Here is a 21530-nt window from a genome sequence, read left to right on the forward strand (position 1 = left end):
CTAATATTTCAGCCACAGATCGAAACCTTTGTAATTTACAGCAGGCTGATTATATCCTGTTGGTTCTGCATCCACACCATGGGCTAATAAGCAGGCAGCGAAGACGATAGTCCCACCCTTGCAATAGGAAAAGATCAGCTGCCATGATGGATTTGTCTGTTTCCTTAATTCATCCTGTTCTACTGAATAGTAAGCTTCCATAAAAGCTCCTGCGGGGAACGGAAGAGCAGGCTCAAGGCCTTAAGAGGGTTACTACTGACTTGCTAACCAGGGTAATTGAGGATGCTGTTAAATAATTGAGCAAATGCCTGCTCAGCATTTGCAGCTCATTAAGGACACAGGTCCACATTTGCCTGAGAAGGGGGTTTTCAGCCGTAGCTAGATGAGTGAAGAGAATATCGTGGGAACTGGAGGAAAACTGGTTGATTGTCCTTGCAGGTTGGATGAAACGGTTGAAGCCATCAGCAGCGGCACTCTGGTCAAGGCAAAGCAAAATCCAGACCGGAAACTCGAAGAATTGGGTGTCTTGGTGAACCCACACATTCTCCAGCCAGCTCCTGTCGTCAGTAATTTTTCTTTCTCTTCCTTCTTATGAACTCCTTCCCCCCCCCCAATAATCTAATGCAGAGGTCCCCAACCTTTTGGGCACCAGGGACCAGTTCCGTGGAGAGAGGTTTTTCCACGGACCGAAGGGTGCGTGGTTTTGTGTGCTGCCTGCATCCCGCGGATGGGGCTTAGCTTGTTTGTGCGGACCGGTTGCTGGCATGCCGTGGCCCAGTACTGGTCCACAGACCGGGGGTTGGGAACCCCTGATCTAATGTCTGTCTTTGCAGGAATAGATTGCGGAGTTTGTCGTCCTAGGGCAGGGGTAGGCAACCTTGGCTCTTTTATGACTTGTGGACTTCAACTCCCAGAATTCCTGAGCCAGCCATGCTGAGGGGAAAGGGAGAGGTTTCCAAGCTGAGCCAGGCTGGCTCAGGAATTCTGGGAGTTGAAGTCCACGAGTCATGAAGGGGCCATAGTTCCCCCATGCTGGCTCAGGAATTCTGGGAGTTGAAGTCCACGAGTCATGAAGGGGCCATAGTTCCCCCATGCTGGCTCAGGAATTCTGGGAGTTGGAAGTCCACAAGTCATAAAAGAGCCAAGGTTGCCTACCCCTGTCCTAGAGTTAGAATTTCTTTTTTTTTTTTTTCCCCTCATCTATATAACTTTTCTTCTGACCCGTCGCTGTGAGCATCACCAACCTGTCGGAAAGGCTGACAGATAACGCTAAGCTAAAGCCAACTGAATAAACCTCAGTGTCTGGGTTCACGTATCACACAATGGGTGGCAGGCTTTGCCCGTCACGTTTAGAAGAAAATAAGCAGATGGTACTGAGTGTGAAACCGATCAGAAGATGCATTTCACCTTTGGACCTTCTCCTTTGCATTGTGGTGCAGGAAGCCCTCAGCTTGCAACCGTCCATTTAGTGGACCATTCAGAGTTACGACGGCCCTGAATAAAAGTGGCTTACGTTGTCATTTGCCACCTTCTGACAAGCAAAGTCAGTGGGGAAAGCTGGATTCAGTAATGACCTCATGGTTCCCTTAACACGCACAAGTGATTTGCTTAACAATGGTGGCCAAAAAAAGGAAAACCATTGTCTCACAACCGCTGTCCTGTTTAGCAGTGGAAATTGTGGTGCTCACAAGTCACCGACTGCCTGTATAGTATTTCTAGGTTTTTTTTTCCTAGAGTAGTTCAGCCAGAGAATACAAACTTAGATGGACTGTTTTATGATTGCTGCATTGGCAACCAGTTTCTTGTTTTATAGCTAATGAGGTCCCTTTAAGCCAGTGTTTCTCAACCTTGACAATTTTAAGGCATGTGGACTTCAACTCCCAGAATTCCACAGCCAGCATTGCTGGCTGTGGAATTCTGGGAGTTGAAGTCCACATGCCTTAAAATTGTCAAGGTTGAGAAACACTGCTTTAAGCTCTCACAATAACTTATCTTTCGTTCCTTCGGCTCAGTTCAGTGACAATAAGGAACGCCGCTGGCATTTAAGCCCAAGTCAAAAAAAAAAAAAAAAGCCCTTTCTATTCCTATCTTCCATTGTACAATTCTAAGTATAAAAATGTCTTTTGTTCTCTTTTAAATTATAAATATTTTTTTGAAAAATTTTTATTTTTCATTTTTCAATACATTTAATACTTTCAATACATTATAAAAATACCTTTAAAATAAATTCATACATATAACCTTAGGTGTCGCTTGTCCATCTCCCCCCCACTGCATCCACCCTCTCTACCTTACTTCCCTCCTCCCTCTCTCCTCTCTTCACCTCTCTCCCCTCATCCCTTCCTACCATCCTACTTCCTTCCATCCCTTCCTCCTCCCCTCTCATCCCTCTTCGGATACAGATGAGGGGAAATACCCGAGCGGCACCTCTCTCAAAATTACTCTTATCTATTTTATACATCAATATTTCTGTTTATCTAACCTACTTCTCTTTTAAATTATATTGAAGTGGGTGGACCAAGCTGGTTTGCTCCCATACCGGAAAATGGACGTTTCTGCAGAGAGTGGGAGCCTCACAGATTCAGAACGAAGTCGCTTACGAATTCAGGATCGAGAGATCCAGGAGATTTCAGACAGCGGCTGGTGTCTGAGCCTGCATCAGCCTTGGGCCTCCTTGCTGGTCAAAGGGATCAAGAGGTAAACAGAGATCTGTCGCCGGGAGCACTTTGAGGTTGAGTTCATGCATTATTACACTAGATCACGGTTTACTGTGTTAGAAGTAAAGTCTTCATCCTGGTTCATCCAAGCCGGGAATAAATAAGCAAACATGGTGACTGCTTTGGGAAGAAGGTTACAGTTTATTGAAGAAGCAGAAAGATGGTTCTTCAGGAAAGAGCAGAGGAGAGAAGGGCTGAGCACATGGTATAGTCGGTTTTTATACCCTCTCTAGCCTTTTGTTTGGAATAGTTTCCTGTTCCTGTGGCATGAACTTTGAGGCTGTTTGAGTGTTTGTCTAGGCCAGCCGTTCTCAACCTATGGGTCGCGACCCCATTTGGGGTCGATCGACCATTTTACGGGGGTCGCGAAACAATGCGATCCGCCATTTCCCCCCAGGGGGTGGCGCTGCGCATGCGCGCCACGCATAGAGGCCGCACATGCGCGCCGCGTCCGTGTGACGGGGGTCGCCGTCACACGAAGATTGAGAACCGCTGGTCTAGGCCTTGATATCTATGGTTTAATTCTAGTATCATATCCTGCTTCCCAGGTGATGGGGCTGTCTCCTAGAGTTTGGGTGGAGTATGCAGATCTTCTCTTTTGTCTTCTTGATTGCTCTGGCTCCAACTTTCTGATGGTTTTACATTTGCATTTGTATGAAGCTAGCTCTTGCTTGGGACAAAGAAATTTGGGGCCAGGTTTGGTTTCTGCTTTCCCAAAAAATCCTTTTGGTGAAAAATATATTTTCCTTTTTAATATTTCCTTCTGGGGGGGGCTAACTTCCCTCAACTGCATCCAAGGTTTGTTTGAATAAGCTTCTGGGGCAGGCTTTGAACACCATTAAGCCATAAGTGCGCTTTACCAACTGTAATTGCCAGTATCATAGGACACCCTAAGCCAGGGGTAGGCAACCTTGGCTCTTCTTTGACTCGTGGACTTCAACTCCCTGAGCCAGCCATGCTGAGGGGAAAGGGAGAGGTTTCCATGCTGAGCCATGCTGGCTCAGGAATTCTGGGAGTTGAAGTCCACAAGTCATAAAAGAGCCAAGGTTGCCTACCCCTGCCCTAAGCATAAACCAAAGAAATCACTTTGTAGCCTAACACGTGAATTTACTCAGGTGAGCTTTCTTTGGAGAAATTCAGCATCTGCCCAGCATCGTGGTGTGAACAGAGGAATTCCATGATAGTCGCAAGCTGAATTTAATATGCCTTCTGCTGAAAATGGGCCACTGGTGTGACACCAGGTTTGCCCAGCTGCTATTGCAAATCAGGTTGACTGGCCTCATCTAAGTGGCGTTGCCATTTTACAGGAGCGCAAGCTTTAGGGAAAACACGCTGGCGTTTCTTTAATTGGGGCTGCTGGTGTGATTTAATGAGCTCTAGCTGCTTTCTTTTCATGTTTGTGACATTCATGTGCTTCTCTTCTTCCCCCTGTGGCTTGTAAGCCTTCAGGATTGCCGTAACCTGTAAAAATATCCTTTGGGGGCTTAATATGGCACAATGGTTTTTTTTCCGCAGGGGGAGGCTGGAAAAATTGCTACATGGGAGTAGGTCTTTGATAGCCACCAGCAATCATTTTTTTGTTTTCTGAGGGTGTTCAAGAATTGATTCTGCCTTTTTTATTCTGTTGGTTCTTTTCCACCGAGCAGGATGCACCCTTCTCTTAAAATTATATTAACTTACTAATACTTCATACATAGAAGATGATCAGAATCAAATTTCTGGTAGAGGCTAGTGATAAGTCCCCAAATTAGGACTAGCAACTTCACTGCTAAGCGACACAGTCATTAAGCAAAACATCACATGTCTGCATGTGATGCAGAGGTGATCACATGACCCCAGAACACCGCAACAGTCGTAAACATCTGTGGGTTGCGAAGCCTCCAGATTGTAATCACTCAACCCTGGTGCCATTGTGGCCCACTGCGAGGGCCAAGTGTAAAGTTATTTTTTCAGCGCCGTCATAAGTTCAAACCGTCATTAAACAGGGCAGTCATTAACCAAAGATTACCTGTAGACAAAGGGGAGTCCAACCTTGGCAACTTCAAAACCTGTAGAGTTCAACTCCCAGAAATTCTACTGCTAGCCTGAACACTTTTTAACCCTTCTGATCAATTCACCAGGTGGTGCTGTTTTCCACCTCTCTAGCTGAAGGGGGAAAAAAACACCTTTGGGTGTGTGTTGAACACAGTTGCTGCATGTTCTAATGCTGCTTTCCCCCCAACCCTGGTGCTTTCTAATGCGTTGAATTATAATTCCCATCACTTTTATATTGGGGTCGTAAGTGTAGCCATGCAACCTCTAGGGCAGTGGTTCTCAACCTTTTTAATGCCGCGACCCCCAACCGGTTGTAAGTCAAGGACTACTCAACCGGTCGTCAGTCGAGGACTACTCAACGGGTACAGCACCGTTTGCAGAATGAGACTTTTGGCGGACTCAGCAGGGCAGAGACAGCCTGGACAATTCCTATTGGCTTTGGAAAGCCAGTAGAATTAGACTCTATTCAAGAGAGTCTCTTCTATTGGCTTTCAAAAGCCAATAGAATAAAAGGGAGTAGCACAGCTAAGGAAAAGGAGGAAAAAAATGGCGGACTGTGTTGTTTGGCGACCCCCGTGAAATGGTCGTTCGACCCCAAATGGGGTCCCGACCCACAGGTTGAGAACCACTGCTCTAGGGAGAGCACAGGTTTGTAAGGCTGGATGTAAAAAAAAAAAAATCTAATGGACAATCAGCTGATCATGGGTCACATTTGCAGCAACAAGGACCCAGTGGGATACGTTGGGGAAGATATTATTGGACCCAGAGGCTAGAGGTGTTTTTTTTTTTTTTTTTACAAATGGCTGTTTTGTCATTAAATGAAATGTATTATGTTGGTTCCCTCCTCCTTGCTGTCTTTCTTCCACAGTTACAAAATGATAAAAATGACTTGGCTGTATTTAGTGTTCTAAGCTCCTTAGAGGAAAGGGCTTAATGCCAGCTGAGCAGCTACATATAAGCAGAGTAACTCTTCCCTAGCTCCTTTCTCCCAAAGAAAATGACTATGGTTGTAAGACAGCCCTTTCCTCCCTCCCCCATCCCACCCCCCCTTAGCCTAGATTCTCAGGCATTTTGAGACAACCTTCTTAGTTTAGAGGTCATTGGTTCGAAATGAAAAGCCCAACCATCCCATCAGTTTTGCACTGGTGGGGGGAAAAAAACCCCATGCATTTAAAAGTACATTTGGACTTTGACTTTCATCTATTTTACAAATTAAGCCCTGGACTTTCCTCATTTTATTGGGTTTAGTGATACCCATACCCATTATATATTAGCTTTCTTGGTTGTCTTCTGACACCAGAAAGAACTCTAGGGAAAGAAAAAAATCTTTCAAAGAACCCTTTTTTCCGTATTAAAAAAAAAACGTTTCTCTTATCCCTTGATAAATATGCAGGGATAAACCTCAGTTACTGTTGGAAAACTGGGAAGGTGTAAAACTGCTTCTACCTGTTTGGAAAATCTTGACTCTTTTGTGAGTCTCCTTAGTGGTTAAGCTTTTTAAGGACTCTCTGCCCTTTTGTTTCGGCCATTTCCTCTTCATTTGTTGAGGCTCATTCCGAGACTGAGATTGGCTTAGAGGTCGACCCAGGATTTCATGTCGTGGTTTCCAAAGAAAATGTTCTTTGAGTGACATGTCAAGAAACCCACGGGATGATGGAATAGCTTAAAATTTTACTTAATGGGTTAAGGGGATTTTTAGAGATATTGATTGATTTAATATTCAGGACCTAGATTTATAATGGAAATGAAAATTAACTGTTAGATTATTGTTTTGAAATGTAATATGGAAATGGGTTTGTGACAATGAAAGATATTTTATTAGCAAATGAGGAGCTACCAGGACGAGAAATAGAATATATTTGTGAAATAAAGTAAGAATGTAATTTTCGGAACAATATGTGTATTCTAGACACGATAATTATCTTGTAATGAAATCAGGGAAATTAGGGTTACTCGAAGTTTAAACATTATGGTTATTAAAGGTTAAACTGGAACATGGTAAGTAGAATTAAGTAAAGCTTAAAAAACAGAACTTGGATATGTATAAGTAAAATTTTAGTGATAAATGTATTGATTGATTGAGTTTTATCTAGAAATGTAATAACTTGAATATAATATAATAATTAAGGGAAATAGAGAGGAAACCTTTAATGATGCAACCTTATACATGAATGATTTTGTTATTGGACTATGGATTACCCTATCACCACGTTGCTTCCTAATTACTTGGATGTAAAAATTGAAAAATTAATAAAACTTGTTATTTAAAAAAAAAAAAGAAAGAAACCCACGGGGAGGTGGGCTCCGTTTCCGATCCTTCTCTTTTCTTCCACAGAGTGGAAGGCCGAATTTGGTACACATCCCACAGAGGCCGGCTATGGATAGCAGCCACGGCAAAAAGACCTTCCCCCCAGGAAATCTCTGAGCTGGAGGCCACCTACAGAACATTGCTCCGGGAAGGTGAGCTTTATCCTTTTATCTTTGTTGGGGGTTCTTTCCCCTGGAAGGCCAGAAGGAAAATGGAGAAAAAGTGGAAGTGAAATACTTTCTTCGGCCAAGTGATTAGAGCTCCAAGGAATTTAACTCTGGTACCGAAGCACTCGCTGTACATGCAAAGCAGCAGACAGGGTAATGATAGTAACCGTCCACATCTGCCTATCCTAGGTTCTTGGAAACGACTCGAGAGGTAGACAAAAATGCCTAATCCAGTCGGAACATCTGGCTGACCGCACACCGAACCATAATAAAAGGAGGAAGGATAAATAATAATGTACTGCTTAATAGACATACACATTAGACAGAACTGTGAGAATTAGGTATTCCGCAGAGTGATGGCACAAGAGGAAAAAAAACAGTCCCTGTGTCTAGTTGTCTTGGCATGCAATGCCCTATAGCAGTGGTGGCGAACCTTTTAGAGACCGAGTGCCCAAATTGCAACCCCAAACCCACTTATGCATTGCCGGGTGCTGAGTGGGCGTGGCCACTGAGTGGGCGTGGCCACCGAGTTGTCGGCTCGTGCTCGCTCACTCGCTGTCCGTTCTGACTTGTGCTCGCTCTCAAGCTGTCTGCAGCAAATGTTACTTCCGCAGAAAGTTGCTCCTTTTATAGACTGTCGCCTATTCCCAGACTGCGCATGCATGGAGAGGAGGAGGAAGCACCTTGGCCCAGCAATGGCTCGCGTGCCACCAGAGACGGCTCCACGTGCCGCCTGTGGCACCCGTGCCATAGGTTTGCCACCACGGCCCTATAGAGCTATCCCAAAGGAAGGAATTGAAACAGTTTATGTCTGTTTTACATCTTTTTTTTAATTATTATTTACCTTTTTTCGTATGTTTTATGCTCATAGCTTGTAGAGCAGTGGTTCTCAACGTTTGTGTGACGGCGCCCCCCATCACACAAACGTTCTGCGCATGCGTGGCGCCGCCCCCTTGCGCGGCACGCATGCGTGGCGCCGCCCCCACGCGTGGCGCGCATGCACAGTGCCGCCCCCATGTGCGGTGCGCATGCATGACGCCGTCCCCATGTGCGGTGCGCATGCATGACACCGCCCCCATGTGTGGCGCGCATGCGCGGTGCCGACGCCCCCGTGCGCCGCCCCATGCGCGGTGCCGACGCCCCCGTGCGCCGCCCCATGCGCGGTGGTGGCACCCGGTACATGGCGCGCATGCGCGGCGGCACCTCCCACGCGCAGCGCGCATATGCGGCGGCGCCCCCGTGCGCGGCGCGCATGCACGGCGGCGTGCACGTGCACGGTACGCACGCACGGCGGTGTGCACGTGTGCGGCACGCATGCATGGCGGCGCATCTGTGCGCGGCGCGCATGCACAGCTGTGCCCCTTGAGGGGGAAAAATGGCGGATCGACGCTTTTGGCGACCCCCGAAAAATGGTCGATCGACCCCAAATGGGGTCGCGACCCATAGGTTGAGAACCGCTGTTGTAGAGCAAAGAGGCTTTGGAAAGACAGCGCTCAAAATGTTTCCATGAAAACCTTGTGCTTTTTTTCCTCATGTGCCATTCTTTACGTCCATGCTCTCTTGGCTCTTTCGCCTTCTCCATTGTCGCGATGACGTAACATTTGGAAAAGACCACACAAGGGAAATGGTTTCAAAACAACCGAGCTTACTTAGCTTGGATAAATAGGTATCAAGAAATTGCTTTAAAGGGAAAGGAGATTTTGAGAGAAAGATAGCCACAGGCACAGGAAACCTGAAGGAAGAGAGAAAAGACACCATATATGTGTTATTTATGAAAGCGTGACATTTATGTCATGTAAAACCGTGGATTATTTAACAATGAATGTTGACCTACAATTGACTGCTGTTATGCAGTGTGTGAAACCACAAACCACTCTAGCAGGGTTGAAATTCGACAACATACCTTCTGCTTTATTAGTTCGCTGCATGACTCCACATAGTGTTTCTTTGTGCATTACTATAGCCCAGTGGTTCTCAACCTTTTTAATGCCGCGACGCCCAACTGGTCGTAAGTCAAGGACTACTCAACCGGTCATAAGTCGAGGACTACTCAACTGGTGCAGCACCGTTTGCAGAACGGGACTTTTGGCGGGCTCTGCAGGGCAGAGACAGCCTGGACAATTCCTATTGGCTTTTGAAAGCCAATAGAATTAAACTCTATTCAAGAGAGTCTATTCTATTGGCTTTCAAAAGCCAATAGAATAAAAGGGAGTAGCACAGCTAAGGAAAAGGGGGAAACAAATGGCGGACTGCGTTGTTTGGCGACCCCCGTGAAATGGTCATTCGACCCCAAATGGGGTCCCGACCCACAGGTTGAGAACCACTGCTATAGCCCAACAAACCATTTTTCCAGAGCCCCATTTATTTATTTATTTCGCTAGCCTATTGATCCTGTCGCCATGTGTTTCTTATTTCTCAATTCCCCTCAAGTATGTATTGTGAGTTTCTCAAGACAAGCCTACCCCCTACATCTGATGATCATCGGATTGCAGGAAATGGGTTCATAGAGAGGGCTGTTTCTTAGCCCTGAAGAAGGTGTTAAGGGCCTGCAGGACACAACATTAACCTTTGAAGGGTCACCTTAACCTGGAGGAGATTATTTTGTGGCTGGAAGGATAACAGTTGAAACGTGGACGTTCTCGGTTTAAGATCCTGATGGGGAATTGCTTCCGGTGATGCAGCCATGAACTCCTTTCTCCACAAGTGTGTATTATCAGGCAGTGCTCCCTAAGAGGCCTGTGTTTCATCCAAACCATTAAATTAGCAGTTGAAAGTTGCATGGAGTGAGCGCACGCGAGGGCTGGCAAAGGCTAATCAGGACCATGTGGGGAACGGCAGAAACTCAAGGCACATGCGTGAGCTTGCCTTATAATTTTCTCTCCTGCTTACCGCAGATTTGGAATTTCCCCAGGATTATCCCTCCGGCTGTCTGCTCGGCTGCGTGGACTTGATTGACTGCCTGTCACAAGAGCAATTTCAGGAACAGGTGAATGAGCAAAAAAAACCAAAACCCAACCCTACCCCTACTTGTTTCTTGGGAGGGGTTTTTTGTTTCGTTTTGAGGGGTGGAGGTTGTGGTGATTGAAGCTGAGTCGCTTTTGTCAGTTGCTTTAAAAATAAACGGCCTTTTTTGTTTCTCCCCAGTCCTCAAAAGAGTTGTAAAATCAGTGCAGTTGAAGACAGCTGCATCCTCAAAGGACCTGAATGCAGAAAATGTAAAGATTGTTCTGCTAGATCAGGGGTAGGCAACCTTGGCTCTTTTATGACTCGTGGACTTCAACTCCCAGAATTCCTGAGCCACCATGGCTCAGCTTGGAAACCTCTCCCTTTCCCCTCAGCATGGCTGGCTCAGGAATTCTGGGAGTTGAAGTCCACCAGTCATAAAAGAGCCAAGGTTGCCTACCCCTGTGCTAGGTCCTTCTACCCCACTTCTCTGGGTAGCTAAGTGTTACATCTTCACTCCTTTTCCCACAGTCTTGCTTTGATTGACAGCAGGTCCTCTGAGTTCTTCCACCAGCTATTTATTATTTATTTATATACTTATTTACTTATTAAATTTGTAACCTCCCCCCCATCTCGCTGTCAAGCAATTCTGGGTTGCTTACTACGCCATAAATAACAGAATAATAACATTAGCAATAGCACTTCGATCACACTGCGTTGTAGCCCCCTCTAAGCGGTTTACAGAGTCGGCATATCGTCCTCCCAACAACCTGGGTCCTCATTTTACCGACCTCGAAAGGACGGAAAGCTGAGCCAACCTTGAGCCGGTCAGGATCGAACTCCTGGCAGTGGGCAGAATCAGCCTGCAGTGCTACATTCTAACCACTGCGCCACCATGGCCTTGAAACAATTAGAAGATTAAAAACTTGAAAACATTGGGCGTTTGAAATTTAAAAAGGTTAGAATTAATATTAAAACTGATAAAAAGAACCAGGGTATGGACAGGACGGAGGTCGGGATCTTCTAGTAATTTACTAGCCAACTGCAAAGTGGGGGGATGTCCCCATCCGGGCCCCAAACCAGTTGACCGATCCAGGTTTTCAGGCTCCTTGATAAGGCCAGGAGGTGTGGGCAGATCTCTCCTTGCGGGGCATGATATTCCAAAGGGTGGGAGCCATGACAGAAAAAACTCTTCTCCTTTGCCAGCCACAGTTCCTTAGCCAGTCACTGGAATCTCTCAGGAGATCCAGGGACTAAAGATTGAAATTTGGGACTTAACGTTTCATAGGCTGTCTTCAGATCAGACTCCTGGCATTTGAGCAGGGCTGGGCAGCCATTCTAGGAACAGGAGAAAAAGGAATGCCACGTTTGGGTTGCACTAAATGAAACGCCAACCTTCTGCCCACTCAGATGTTCTAGAAAGCTTTTCTCAGCAAGGAGGCGTCTTGGGAGCTAGAACCTTGGGTAGAAATGAAAACAAAACAAAGCCACAAGCTCTTTCCTGTCTCATTCTGTTCCCTTTGCAGGCAGGTTTCAGGGTAGATCTGAAATCTCTCCTATCTCTCTCGGTTGGTTTAACCCGGGGGTAGGCAACCTTGGCTCTTTTATGACTCGTGGACTTCAACTCCCAGAATTCCTGAGCCAGCCACGCTGAGGGGAAAGGGAGAGGTTTCCAAGCTGAGCCATGCTGGCTCAGGAATTCTGGGAGTTGAAGTCCACGAGTCATAAAGCGACCTAGGCCTAGGCCAGAGGTAGGCAACCTTGGCTCTTTTATGACTCGTGGACTTCAACTCCCAGAATTCCTGAGCCGGCATGGCTCAGCTTGGAAACCTCTCCCTTTCCCCTCCGCATGGCTGGCTCAGGAATTCTGGGAGTTGAAGTTCGCAAGTCATAAAAGAGCCAAGGTTGCCTGCCCTTGCCTTAGGCCTTGGATGACATCAGGTAATAATGCAATACAACAGTAGCACTGTGAGAGTCAAACCACAGCAGCAACTCCGTGCATTGAGTTCAGCTCTTTAACCTCCAAGGATTTCTGCAAGAGTCAAATCTTAACTGTTCTCTGGAAGGCTGGAGAAGTGGGGGGGGGGATGTTTCCTTGCCGGAGGGGGGTAAGCTGTTCCAAAGCTGGGAGCTGTCACAAAGCATACGTGTCTCTTCCCTTTTCACCTCCCGAGATGCTCAGCAGCTGTTTTCTACTCCTTTGAGTTGGGTGGGCAATATTTATCTCCCTGAGGCAAACTCTAAGACAGGGGTCCCAACACCTGGTCCGTGGACTAGTACTGGGCCGCGGCATGCCAGCAACCGGTCCACACAAACAAGCAAAGCCCCATCTGCAGGATGCAGGCAGCACACAAAACCACACACACTCTCCGGTCTGTGGAAAAACCTCTCTCCACGGAACTGGTCCCTGGTGCCCAAAAGGTTGGGGACCTCTTCTCTAAGCTACCAGGCCCCAGTTCCTATTTGTTAGAGCCCCCTGACTCTCCTCTCCCAGCCTCCATTTCCAGATGCCTGGCGAATTGCCAGGGATAGGAAGGTTTGTTACACCCCACCCTCTTTGTCCTATGTAAACTTCTTCTGAAATGAGATATTTTTTCCTGCTTCGTCTTGTGTGAATTCCACAGCTCTGCAAGTTTGCGGTATGCGTTTTTCAGCTTCTTGTGGAAGCACATCCTTGGCTGGGCTTTGCTTGTTTTTGCCACTGAAACTTGCAGCGTCACTTGCGCTGCGTTAATAAGCAGCTCCCTAAAGAACAGGGTGACCAACCAGACTGGTTCCTCTGCCGTGATTGGAATCCACGTTCTGAGAGCTTTTCCGTCTCCCTTCATGTCTTACTCAGTTACGTTGGCATGTAACTACTTTCTGTTAGCTCCAGACTATATTGTTAAAGGCAGGGGCTTCTGGGTGTTGTAGTTTTCCTATTCCCGCTTTAGAGGTCAGCTGTTCAGGGAGAGGCTATACCAGGGCTCTGCAAATTTGGCCCTTTTATGACTTGTGGACTTCAACTCCCACATGTGCCTGGCTGAGGAATTCTGGGAGTTGAAGTCCACAAGTCATAAAAGGGCCAAGTTTGAAGACCCCTGAACCACTACATACAGGTAGTCCCTGAATGTATGACTGTAATTAAGTTCTGGCAGTTTTGCTCGTAGCCGCTAGACCAGTGGTTCTCAACCTTTTTAATGCCGCGACCCCCAACCGGTCGTAAGTCGAGGACTACTCAACTGGTGCAGCACCGTTTGCAGAATGGGACTTTTGGCGGGCACAGCAGGGCAGAGACAGCCTGGACAATTCCTATTGGCTTTGGAAAGCCAATAGAATTAGACTCTATTCAAGAGAATTTATTCTATTGGCTTTCAAAAGCCAATAGAAAAAAAGGGAGTAGCACAGCTAAGGAAAAGGGGGGGGAAATGACGGACTGCGTTGTTTGGCGACCCCCGTGAAATGGTCGTTCGACCCCAAATGGGGTCCCGACCCACAGGTTGAGAACCACTGCGCTAGACTGTCATAAAGCAGGTCATTGGGTGACCAGGCCTGATTTTACGACCTTTGAGCAAACTCAGCGGCTGTTGAGCAGATCCCCTGTTCGGTGTGGGGTATATTGTTGCCGAAACCTGTCATACACATAGTCCTCGAGTTAACAACCATAAGATCTGTTTCTAAGCAAGATAGTTGTTTGTGTTTTCCCTCATCTTATGACCTTTCTTGCCACGGTTGTTAAGTGAATCACGCAGTCATTAAATGAATCTGACTCCCCCCCCCCCCGTTGACTTTGCTTGTCATCATCATAATTTTGGAACGAGGTTGAAGAGCCCTGGGCTAGACTTCCTTATAGCAAGCCCTTTCCCAAAGGAGATCCTCTTAATGCCTACAAACCTAACAGAACATAAATCCATATATTCTTAATCTGCCCAAAAAAACAACAACCCCAAAACCCACCATTTGTCACACACTTCCCCTGTCTGCTTCCTCCAGAAATTGCTAAGAATGTTGGTCTTGGTCCGACTGGTGATTTCTTGTTATCACATAAGAGCATTTTTCCTTATCCCTATCTCTGTCTTTTCTTCAAAGTAGCCGGGCTTGTTAGAAGCCAATTAATCTTCCGATGCCGAAACAGGTGAAAAGCCTATCAAGCATTCTGTGGTGAGACGCCAAGATTCTTCTTCCTTTTCTTTTTTCAGCGAGAGGCTAATAGATTAAACACATCCCTGAAAACAGTGTCAGCTCGGAGCCGCTCAGCATCTTGACAATCAGCAGGCAGTTTACGTTAGAGAAATTGGATGGCCGATCAAGCCAACTGGCTGTGTCCTGCTTCTCAAGCAAAGGGTACTCTGATGCTTGGAAGCCTGTAATGATGTGAGTCTCTATTTATACTTTCCCCGGTTTCAGCTGAATTTTGCGGATCAGCTGCTGGGTTCATGCAGGCTTCCCTGCTGCTCGACATCTGTTGGATAAAAGCCGTGCAGACTGTGAAAAAGCACTTCTCCACTGCTTTGGGAAGATCCCCTTATGCGTGTCTTGTTTTGGCCCTGATATCCCTATTCCACAAACACCGAGTGTGCTACTTCCTTCATCGCAGCTGCCGCCAACATACGTGACCGAGAAGAAAAGGTGTCCCTTTCATTCATGCATTCAGCCGCCTTTACATGTATGCATTTGCAGAACTGTCATCGGTATAAAAGAGTTATTGCTGTAGGTTTTTTCCCCCCTCTTGGAGTTTGCTTGCCACTTCAAGTTTTCAAGAAAGGGTGCATTACTTGGACTTGCATGACTTCTTTTTTTTTAAAAAAAAAAACTTATACAACTTATACAACCTTGTTGCTTTGCAAGCAACAAGAAAACCACTTTAGGTCGCTGAGAAATAGTGAAACAAGAACTAGTTCATCTGTTGCTGTATCTGCATTTTCCATATCGCCATGTTGTAGGCTGCTTTAAAATTGGAGCTGACTTAAGGCAGAAAAGATCCAAACAAACAGAAAATACCAATAAAGGAAGTAACAGCCACCAGGCTAGAATACAGGTTGCCCTTCACTTATGATCACAGCCCAGCCCAAAATTTCTGTAGTTAAGTGAGACCGTTGTTAAGTGGATTTTGCCCCATTTTATAACCTTTCTTGCCACAGTTGTTAAGTGGATCGCTGCAGCAACAAAGATGATTAGAGGTCTGGAGGCTAAAACATATAAGGAACAGCTGCTGGAATTGGATATGTCTAGTTTAACGAAGAGAAGGACAAGGGGGGACATGATAGCAGTCTTCCAGTATCTCAGGGGCTGCCCCAAAGAAGAGGGAGTCAAGCTATTCTCCAAAGTGCCTGAAGGCAGGACAAGAAGAAGCAACGGGTGGAAACTAATCAAAGAGAGAAGCAACCTAGAACTAAGGAGAAACTTCCTGACAGTGAGGACAATTAATCAGTGAAACAACCTGCCTCCAGAAGCTCTGAATGCTCCAACACTGGAAGTTTTTAAGAAGAGACTGGACAACCATTTGTCCGAAATGGTGTAGGGTTCTTGCCTGAGCAGGGGGTTGGACGATGACCTCCAAGGTCCCTTCCAACTAATAATAATAATAATAATAATAATAATAATAATTATTATTATTATTAGAAACTTCCTGACAGTTAGAACAATCAACCAGTGGAACAACCTGCCTCCAGAAGTTGTGGATGCTCCAACACTGGAAGTTTTTAAGAAGAGACTGGACAACCATTTGTCCGAAATGGTATAGGGTTTCCTGCCTGAGCAGGGGGTTGGACTAGATGACCTCCATGGTCCCTTCCAACTTTATTTATTTATTTATTTTTATCACTATTATTTGTTAAGTAACACGGTTGTTAAGTGAATCTGGCTTCCCCTTTGACTTCGCTAGTCAGAACGTCGCAAAAGGGGATCAACAGGATCCCGGGGACCCTGCGACTGTCCTATATATGAGTCAGTTGCCGAACATCCGAATGTAAATCACGTGACCCTGGGGATGCTGCAGTGGTCGTAAGAGTGAAAAACGGTCATAAGTCCCTCTTTTCAGTGCTGTTGTAACTGAACGATCACTAAATGAACGTACGTCTAGGACTGCTTGTCATTATCCCCAATATGGAGCATTCCGGCTGTGGAATTTTACAATTTCCAGGAACTGTGGCCATTGTTCCCCATCTTTCTTTTGTTTTTTGAGGAACTGGAAAGCTTGTTCAGTTCTTTGTGGGTTTCTGTTTTGTTTTGTTTTGTTAAATAAGGCTGGTCTCGTGAAACCTGGAGGCTTACTGTTCTGTTTGATTTATCCAAGCATTAACCGCTAGAAAATGCAACAGCTGCTGTTTTGTGGATTTTTGATAGAAGAAAGGTGTATTCCCATTTGGGGGAAGGGGAAAACTCAGTGGAGGAAGATCCCTGGTGTTATGGGTGGAGATGCTGGGATTTTCTTTGGAATTCTCAGGAGATCTTCTCCAACCTGATGCCTTCTGGATGTGTACAACTGCACATCTCATCTCCTAGTACAGGGGTAAGCAACCCTGGCTCTTTTATGACTCGTGGACTTCAACTCCCAGAATTCCTGAGCCAGCATGGGTCAGCTTGGAAACCTCCCTTTCCCCCCAGCATGGCTGGCTCAGGAATTCTGGGAGTTGAAGTCCACGAGTCATAAAAGAGCCAAGGTTGCCTACCCCTGTCCTAGTAGAAGGGGATTCTGCACTTTGGGGTTGAACTGTGGAGTCTTTGATCCTCTCTTAGCTTGGTTAACGTTGCGATATGCTAAATAAATAAAACTGAGCTTGGTTGTTTGCTTGCAGACATTTTATTACCCAACTAGATAACGTCATCAGTGCAGATAATTGTGGGCTTTGCTCCCCATTTATATACAGCAGCTTGCCCTGCCAAGGTTGATGGGGTTGTGGTTTTCTGCTCAGTTGTTCCCAATTGCAATACTTTACTCACGGAAGCGCCAAAGAGAAAACCACGCCTCCATCCACACTGGCAGGGCAAAGCACAACACTAATCGTCAGCGCTGATGATGTTACCTAGTCAGGTCATGAAATGTCTGCAAGCAGATAACCAAGCTCAGAGATCACACCCCTTCATCCGCAGCCAATGTAGCCAATGCCAGCGGGAGTCGTAACCTAACACATCTGGAAAATGCCAGGCTGAGGCCAGTGTTTAAACAACCTAGAAACACACACACACACACCCGTTTTTTTTGTGAACATGCCTTACGCTGTCTTTGGGGTCCTTTCTAAGTAGCCAGCCTGAGAATATCAAGGGCCACAAGACCTTTTCACCAGCAGCCCGATCAGGCAAAACTTTCTCCCTAAGACCCTCACTCAATTGTTTTGTTCTAAAAAGCTTTTTTTTTAAAAAAAAAAAAATCCTATTGTGGATAAATCCTCTTGCCTTTGTGTTAGACCAGGGGTGTCAAACTCAATTTCATTGAGGGCTGCATCAGCATTGCAGTTGCCCTTGGGGGGCCGGGTGGGTGTGGCCAGGGTGGGTGAGGCCTACTGGGTGGGTGTGGCCTACTGGGTGGGCGTGGCCAGCTCTACATCGTTCGTGTCAAGGGGGCCTGTGGGGGCCTGGGCAAGAGTGGGACAGATCTGAGGGTCTCTGGCAAAAGAGGGTGGGACCGGGGCAAGGGCCATGGCATGGTCCACTGGAGGAGCCTCACTGTTCCTCTCAGGCCATGGGGGGCGGGCTGGATGGTGCCACGGGCTGCCCGGAGACCTGGGCAGCAGTCAAATGCCCAGCCTGGCCCTCAAGCATCCGTGGCACCAAGCCCAACCCCACTTCCGCAAGGGAGCACTCAGCTGCACTTACCTCCTCTTCCTCAAGGCTGCTGTGCTTGCTCTCCTTAGCCAGGTTGTTCATGATGGGTACCAGGGCAAAGTCAGAGGGAGACTGAATGCGTTTCAGCATAGATGGCCACCACAAAATTGTACATGGGCTCCTGGCCAGCCTGGGCCAGGGCCAAGGCAGCGGGGGCCGTTCCCTCACTGTTTCCAGGATGGCTTCGCAGGCCACATGAAACCACTTCACGGGCCGCATCCGCCCCCCCTGGCCTTGTGTTTGACATATCTGTGTTAGATTTTAGGTATGCTGGAAGAGGAGAAGGGGATTGTCCTCTTTTGTTCCTCTGCTGATGTCCATGGTAACCATCTCTTGTTTTGGACACGGCTTCCCTTCACTCCTTGTTTTCATTTCACATTCTCAGCTCCCCTTGTTTGGAAGCCAGCAAGAAGGCTTCCCTTGGTTCCAGTCCCGTCTTGCCTCTGCAGACCCTCCCTTGATCCTGGCCCGGGAACTCCGCATCCCGCCTTCCGCTGATAAGGGTGAAAGAGAAGCAGATTAGCCGCAGGGGTGCCTCTCCCAGGCTCGCCTTCTTTGCCCCTGTTCCAGCTCAGGGAACTGGCACTTCGCAGCACGAGGCTGGCAGGCTGGCCCCGGCGAAGAGCGAGAAAAGGGAGTTGACATGAGTGCTAGATAAAAGGCAAGCGAAGTAGCCTGGTGGGGCTCTTTGCACCTCCCCTTCAAAGCAGTCAAAGCACTTGCCGGCCTGTTTTTTGTTATCTTTGAGCAGCAGAGAGAAACTCTTGACAGCCTCCACGGGAGAGGCTGCCTGCCTTGAATAGCACAGCAAGACGGTGCTTTGCCACCTCAGCGGTTGAGGTTGCAAGTGCTGCTTCGGAACAAAGCCGCTTTGATTGCCCCACCATTAGCAGCGGCAGCAGCATTTCTGCACAGTTCTTTTCTCCCCGGTCCTTGCCTGCAGACTTCCTCACATCCAGGCATTCTGAAAACTCCACCCCACTCCTTCCTTCTTGGAATACTCGGTAGTCCTCAACATACAGCCACAACTGAGCCCCAAAATTTATGCCGCCGAACGAGACGTTGGTTAAATGAGTTTGGCCCCCTTCGTACGACCTTTCTTGCCAGCCTCGTTAAGTGAGTCCCTGCAGTTGTTAAGTTAGTCTTACCGGTGGTTAAGCGGATGGCAGTTAAGTCACAAAAGGGGATCGCGTGGCCCGACTGTCGTAAATATGAGCCAGTTGCCAAGCGGCCAAATTTTGACAAACGGGAGGCGGCGACGGTCGTCAGCCTGAAAAAACGGTCACCATTCACTTTTTTTCAGTGCTGTTGGAACTTCGAATGGTCGCTAAATGAACTGTGGTAAGTTGAGGGCTACCCGTACATTGGAGACGCTGCTCTGGTCGTGTTTGGTCAAAACTGAGGCAACTATGCTGAGGCCTAGCGGGCAGATGGCTTGTGCAACTCAAGCAACCGTTTGTCAGATCTTGGGGCAGCTGCGTCTTTTTCTCTACATTGGAGGTCACCAACCTTTGTCGGTCGGCATACCGGAGGAAAAGGGGAGGGGGAACACGCGCATGCACACAGGGCCACGAACATGCATGCGCCGCAAACGGCTAGCACCCATGTGATACTAGCCCTGCCCCATTTTTGTGTGGTGCAGTGCCTTGTTTCTGTGGCCGGCGGCACGATGGTAGCTGTTTTTGCACCTTGCAGCACGGCGGCAGCCCATTTTTGTGCTCTGTGGCATGGTGGTGGCCCATTTCCGTGCCCCGTGGTGCGGTGGCATCCATTTTTGCGCCTTGCAGCGTGGCAGCAGCCCATTTTTCTGCCCTGTGGCATGGTGGCGCCCCATTTTTCTGCCCTATGATTTGGCGGTGGCCCGTTTCCGTGCCCCATGGTACAGTGGCATCCATTTTTGCACCTTGCAGCATGGCGGCGCCCCATTTTTCTGCCCTGTGGCATGGTGGCCCATTTCCCTGCCCCGTGGTGCGGCGGCATCCATTTTTGCACCTTGCAGCGTGGCGGCAGCCTGTTTTTGCATCCCGTGGTGCAGCGGCAGCCCGTTTTTGCATCCCGCAGCCGCAGCATTAGTACAAGTAAGGGGGGGCTGCGCACGTGTGCACACTGGTCAGCCTGTCCCATTACCGGGCCGTGGCCCACAGGTTGAGAACCCCTGCTCTATATCCTAGATTTAAATCCCGTTTTTCATTCAGGAATCCAAATTGGTATATACAGGTAGCCCTTGACGTACAACAGCTTGTTTAGCGACCGTTTAGTGACAGCCGTGAAAAAAGTGACTTACGGCTGATTTTCATACTTACGATGTTGCATCCCCAGGGTCACCTGACCTTCCCCCCCCAAAAAAAGACAATTAGATCTTCTTGGTGTTTTCTTTGAAAATGTTTCGCTTTTCATCGAAGGAAGTTCTTCAATTCAGTTCTTGGATGAAAAGCGAAGCCTTTTCAAAAAAAAAAAAAAGTACCAAGAAAGTCCATTTGCTGACAATGCGCACCTCCCAAGAGGATCCAGTGGACTTGAGCCAAGTTCCTTCTTTGTCTGGAAGATCGATTCTGCTTCTTCTCAAGAGACTTGTTGGTTGGAAAGGTTGACACAGTTGTTTCTGGTATCAGCACTTTAATCTGCTTGCTAAAAGGGGTGGGGGCCGGAACGGGACCCTTCGCTGTATTTTTATTTTGCTCGATAGCGAAAGAGCAATTTTCTTGCTGGACTGGCAAGCAATTTCCTGCAAGAACAGAGGCGAAAATACCTACTTAGTAATTAAGGACCTGAAGTATTAGCCTGCACAGCTTTATGGGGCATGAAACGGAACTTCTCCTGCCCACCTACTCAGTTTGTAAAAAAGAGATTACCAAAACCTATCTGGTACACTTCAGTCACCCTCTGCCAATGTTCTCCTTTATCCTTTTTTTTTTTTTTTTAGGGGGGGGGGGAGAAATAGGGTTTGTCACTGTCTTCTGTCTTGATGTGCTGTAAACTAGATTAGTTTCCAACTCATAAGCTGGCTTGTGGACAGAGTGAAAGCCGGCTGCGGGCTAAATTTAAACGACACTGGCAGAATAGAATATTCTTCCCCCGGATGGGAAACCGTTCCCTTCGTTTAGTCTGGGTGCCGGGCTTCTAGGCCTGACTAATGCCAAGAGAAGCAAAGGACATCGGAGAAGAAATTGACCCCTGTGCTTCCTTTTCTGAGAATGGGTAGCCCCAGGCTTCCTTTCGCTACCCTGGCTGAGCAGTTTTCATGGCACGTGGTTCTGGTCATCTCTGGTCCAACAAAAGGGCTCTGGTGGGGAGAGCTGGTGGATCACTTCAGAATGGTGCCAGCTAAAATAGCGGACAGGTGCCCACGAGGGGATAATCCTCATCTCTTTTCTCCTCTCCAGCTGTAGTCAATATTGGGCTGGAGATCTGCTGTTGGGGGCGACTTGTGGCGATGCTGCTGAGTAGGGATCCTCATGTGTGAAATTCTGCCTTGGTGGAAATTCTGCTTTTGTTGTGCTCAGTCAGCCGCTAAGTTGACGGCAGGATTTTGGTTCCGAAGTTCTGACACCCGAAATC

At 47.4% G+C, this 21530-nt stretch overlaps 1 protein-coding gene across 1 annotated transcript in view; it reads left to right on the forward strand.

The window, feature by feature from the left end:
- The window catches only part of TRIP4 (thyroid hormone receptor interactor 4), a 40727-nt gene that overhangs the window by 8119 nt on the left and 11078 nt on the right, over positions 1-21530 (forward strand). Inside the window, exons 8-11 of the mRNA XM_039339535.1 lie at positions 439-562; positions 2510-2697; positions 7087-7211; positions 10121-10212. Of these exons, the coding sequence (XP_039195469.1) occupies positions 439-562; positions 2510-2697; positions 7087-7211; positions 10121-10212 (529 nt within the window). The remainder of the gene's footprint in view (positions 1-438; positions 563-2509; positions 2698-7086; positions 7212-10120; positions 10213-21530) is intronic.

Source organism: Crotalus tigris, unplaced genomic scaffold (assembly GCF_016545835.1).
Source record: "Crotalus tigris isolate CLP2741 ecotype Arizona unplaced genomic scaffold, ASM1654583v1 scf7180000017735.2152567, whole genome shotgun sequence".
NCBI lineage: Eukaryota > Metazoa > Chordata > Lepidosauria > Squamata > Viperidae > Crotalus > Crotalus tigris.